The 4,996-nt window shown below is 34.5% G+C and overlaps 1 protein-coding gene across 1 annotated transcript in view; it reads right to left on the reverse strand.

Moving 5' to 3' along the window:
* Positions 1–1,086, reverse strand: part of LOC106469177 (UPF0692 protein C19orf54 homolog) — a 17,543-nt gene extending 16,457 nt beyond the window's left edge. Inside the window, exon 1 of the mRNA XM_013929642.2 lies at positions 805–1,086. Within this exon, the coding sequence (XP_013785096.1) occupies positions 805–1,049 (245 nt within the window). The 5' untranslated portion in view covers positions 1,050–1,086. The remainder of the gene's footprint in view (positions 1–804) is intronic.
* Between the last annotated feature and the right edge of the window lie 3,910 nt (positions 1,087–4,996).

Genomic DNA, 4,996 nt, shown 5'->3' on the forward strand with positions numbered 1-4,996 from the left:
GTCTATTTACTTGTGACCACTCAGTGTATATATATATATATATATTTAATGATTTTGATAACAGATTTGACATATAAAAATGTTATTCCTTTACTGATAATGCAAAAAAAGTTTGAATAACATTTCAAAATTTATAAGACATAAATAAACTGAGTGAGTAAACTTAACAGTCTGAAATATATTTTCCAATACCACAAAATTAAGAAGTAATGAATTTGAGGTACTGTAATGATGAAAAACATTTAACTATATTGAAATGAATAAATAAGTGATAAAAGATTATATAAATTATTACTTCAGGAGTAAATATATCATTTTGGATTTGTTAGTAAAAGAAGACCTACTTGGTTTAGTTTAGAGTATGATATTCACTTTGATATGCTTTTTTTTAAAAAAGAATGGGTAAAGCTTTAATGAAAATAAAAACTGTACTATAATAATTCTAACACAAAGTATCCTATAGCTCAGTATCTTAGTATCCTCTTTTAGAAAGGGCAATAGGAATTAAAGCATAGAGCATTTCATGAAATTTTATAATCCTTAGTAACCTAAGTATAGACTTGTTTTGAAGTTATTTCTTGAATTACCAAAATACATATATTTTACTAAATGAACTGATGGATATTACAAAAGTCAATTTCTTCAAAGAAGTACACTCTGTTGATCAAAAAGTTAATAAATTATTCATGTTATAATCACTATTAACACTTTGACATACACAGAAATACAAGAATGTAGATGAAATTTCAAAGTCTCTAATAAACGTTTTATTATTTAATGCCTGCTTGTAAATTCAACTCTTACATTGGTCCTTGCTGCAAAACTGGGTAGACTTGCTGGTAGAATGAAACAAGCTTACATTGCTCAGAACTTTCTGTAATATAGCTCCACATCTGACTACAAGTTTGAGATACTTCCTTCTCTGCTGATATAACATTACTGAGATGTATCTCTGGAACAACTGCAGGTAACTGTGTAAATGAAGAAGGTAAAGTTGGAGGAAGAGGGGTTAGTGGTAGTTCAGGATTTTTATCCATTTGGACTTGCATTTATTCACTTCAGGTTCATATAAAACGTATCTGTACACCTAAGGGGAAATACACAATTAAAGATAAGGCAAACACACTGGGCCATTGAATTATTTGAAAGAAAATATAATTAATAAAAAAAAAGGAAATGAAAAACATTTTAATAATTGTTTTATTTTTTTTCCAATCACACATGGGTTCTTCTTGCATGAATGTGTGTGCATATGTATACATCCAATTGTATATTATTAAAATTTACAAAATTGCTACAGTTTTTTCTTTTAGATCATTAAATACCTACCATCACTGAAATGTTCTAGCATACTAACACATATGCATGACTCCATTACCAAGTGCTAAATTTAAATGCCTTATTATTTAGTTATGTATTTATAACAGTTTCTAATGTTCATTATTACTTTAAGCTGGAATTAAGATAGCTATTTTTAATGCAAAGTTTTATTGATATGAGATGAAAACAGCAGTGTTTGAGTGAAATAACTTGAATCACTCACTCAGAACATGTAGCCATTCTCATAGGTTTGAATGAAAATGGGAGTATTCCAAATATCAGAATGTTCTCCGATTGTTTTTTTGTCGCATATGTAGACAGGATAACCTGTCCAGAGATTTTACATTTCTATATATATTCTAATTAAACTATTATATTTTCAATACGTCAGAAATACTAGTCTGTCACATATGCAGACTGTTTAACCTGCTCCCAGCTTTTACACCTGTGCCAAGTATGGTGTAGTAAATCATATTGTTTTTAGTTTCATAATACTGTGGAAAAAGTTACTGCAGATATGTGTATATTTACAATGTGTAATAACTTAGTTGTTACAGTGAGAAAAAAAATGGGCTATTACACTTCTCAAATTATCTCCTGGTGGGTCAGCAGTAAGGGTATGGACTTAAAATGTTAAAATATGAAATTTGATTCCCAACAGTGAACACAGCAGATAGCTCATAGTGACTTTGTTGTAAAAGAAACACCTTCTCACAGCTATTAGCATGAGACTATTGCACTTCTCATATTTACTTTCATGAGTCTAATACATTTCCCATATGTACTTTCAAGTGGCTAGTAGATTTGACATATTTACTTTTATATGGATAGTACACTTCTCATATCTACTTTCATGGGGCTAGTACATTCCTCATGTCTACTAGCATGGAACTAGTACACTCCTTATATCTACTTTCATGGAACTAGTACACTCCTTATATCTACTTTCATGGAACTAGTACATTCCTCATGTCTACTAGCATGGAACTAGTACATACCTCATGTCTACGTTCATGGAACTAGTACATTCCTCATGTCTACTACCATTGGGCTAGTACATTCCTCATATCTACTTTCATGGAACTAGTACATTCCTCATGTCTACTAGCATGGAACTAGTACATTCCTCAAGTCTACTTTCATGGAACTAGTACATTCCTCATGTCTACTAGCATGGGGCTAGTACATTCCTCATATCTACTTTCATGGAACTAGTACATTCCCCATATCTACTTTCATGGAACTAGTACCTTTCTCATGTCTACTAGCATGGAACTAGTACATTCCTCATGTCTACTTTCATGTAACTAGTGCATTCCTCATGTCTACTAGCATGGGGCTAGTACACTTCTCATATCTACTTTCATGGAACTAGTACATTCCTCTTGTCTACTACCATGGGGCTAGTACACTTCTCGTATCTACTTTCATGGAACTAGTACATTTCTCATGTCTACTTTCATGGAACTAGTACATTCCTTATGTCTACTAGCATGGAACTAGTACATTCCTCATGTCTACTTTCATGGAAGAAAGTAGATATGAGGAATGTACTTAGATGGAACTAGTACATTCCATGAGTCTACTAGCATGGAACCATGAGGAATGAAATAGTAGATATGAGGAATGTACTAGCCCCATGCTAGTAGACATGAGGAATGTACTAGCCCCATGCTAGTAGACATGAGAAATGTACTAGTTCCATGAAAGTAGATTTCATGGAACTATTACATTCCTCATGTCTACTTTCATGGAACTAGTACATTCCTCATGTCTACTAGCATGGGGCTAGTACACTTCTCATATCTACTTTCATGGAACTAGTTCATTCCTCATGTCTACTAGCATAGAACTAGTACATTCCTCATGTCTACTTTCATGGAACTAGTACGTTCCTCATGTCTACTTTCATGGAACTAGTACATTCCTCATATCTACTAGCATGGGGCTAGTACATTCCTCATATCTACTAGCATGGAACTAGTACATTCCTCATGGCTACTTTCATGGAACTAGTACATTCGTCATGTCTACTAGCATGGGGCTAGTACACTTCTCATATCTACTTTCATGGAACTAGTACATTCCTTATATCTACTTTCACGGAACTAGTACATTCCTTATATCTACTTTCATGGAACTAGTACATTCCTTATATCTACTTTCATGGAACTAATACATTCCTCATGTCTACTTTCATGGAACTAGTACATTCCTCATGTATACTAGCATGGGGCTAGTACATTCCTCATATCTACTTTCATGGAACTAGTACATTCCTCATATCTACTTTCATGGAACTAGTACATTTCTCATGTCTACTAGCATGGAACTAGTACATTCCTCATGTCTACTTTCATGGAACTAGTACATTCCTCATGTCTACTACCATGGGGCTTGTACACTTCTCGTATCTACTTTCATGGAACTAGTACATTCCTCATATCTACTTTCATGGAACTAGTACATTCCTCATGTCTACTTTCATGGAACTAGTACATTCCTCATGTCTACTAGCATGGGGCTAGTACATTCCTCATATCTACTTTCATGGAACTAGTACATTCCTCATGTCTACTAGCATGGAACTAATACATTCCTCATATCTACTTTCATGGAACTAGTACATTCGGTAGTAGACATGAGATGGAACTAGTACATTCCATGAAAGTAGATATAAGGAACTAGTACATTCCTCATGTCTACTAGCATGGAACTAATACATTCCTCATGTCTACTAGCATGGAACTAGTACATTCCTCATGTCTACTAGCATGGAACTAGATGAGAAGTGTACTAGCCCCATGCTAGTAGACATGAGGAATGTACTAGTTCCATGAAAGTAAACATGAGGAATGTACTAGGTCCATGAAAGTAGATATGAGAAGTGTACTAGCCCCATGCTAGTAGATATGAGGAATGTACTAGTTCCATAAAAGTAGAAATGAGAAGTGTACTAGCCCCATGCTAGTAGACATGAGGAATGTACTAGTTCTATGAAAGTAGACATGAGGAATGTACTAGTTCCATGCTAGTAGACATGAGGAATGTACTAGTTCCATGAAAGTAGATATAAGGAATGTACTAGTTCCATGAAAGTAGACATGAGGAATGTGCTAGTTCCATGCTAGTAGACATGAGGAATGTACTAGGTCCATGAAAGTAGATATGAGAAGTGTACTAACCCCATGCTAGTAGACATGAGGAATTAAGTTCCATGCTAGTAGACATGAGGAATGTACTAGTTCCATGAAAGTAGATATGAGAAGTGTACTAGCCCCATGCTAGTAGACATGACGATTGTACTAGTTCCATGCTAGTAGACATGAGGAATGTACTAGTTCCATGCTAGTAGATATGAGGAATGTACTAGTTCCATGAAAGTAGACAATACATTCCTCATATCTACTTTCATGGAACTAATACATTCCTCATATCTACTTTCATGGAACTAGTACATTCAAAGTAGACATGAGATGAGGAATGTACTAGTTCCATGGTCTACTTTCATGGAACTAGTACATTCCTCATGTCTATAGACATGAGGAATGTACTAGCCCCATGCTAAAAAGTAGATATGAGAAGTGTACTAGCCCCATGCTAGTAGACATGAGGAATGTACTCGTTCCATGAAAGTAGACATGAGGAATGTACTAGTTCCATGCTAGCCATGGAA

Source organism: Limulus polyphemus, unplaced genomic scaffold (genome assembly GCF_000517525.1).
Source record: "Limulus polyphemus unplaced genomic scaffold, Limulus_polyphemus-2.1.2 Scaffold3340, whole genome shotgun sequence".
Classification (NCBI taxonomy): Eukaryota; Metazoa; Arthropoda; class Merostomata; order Xiphosura; family Limulidae; genus Limulus; species Limulus polyphemus.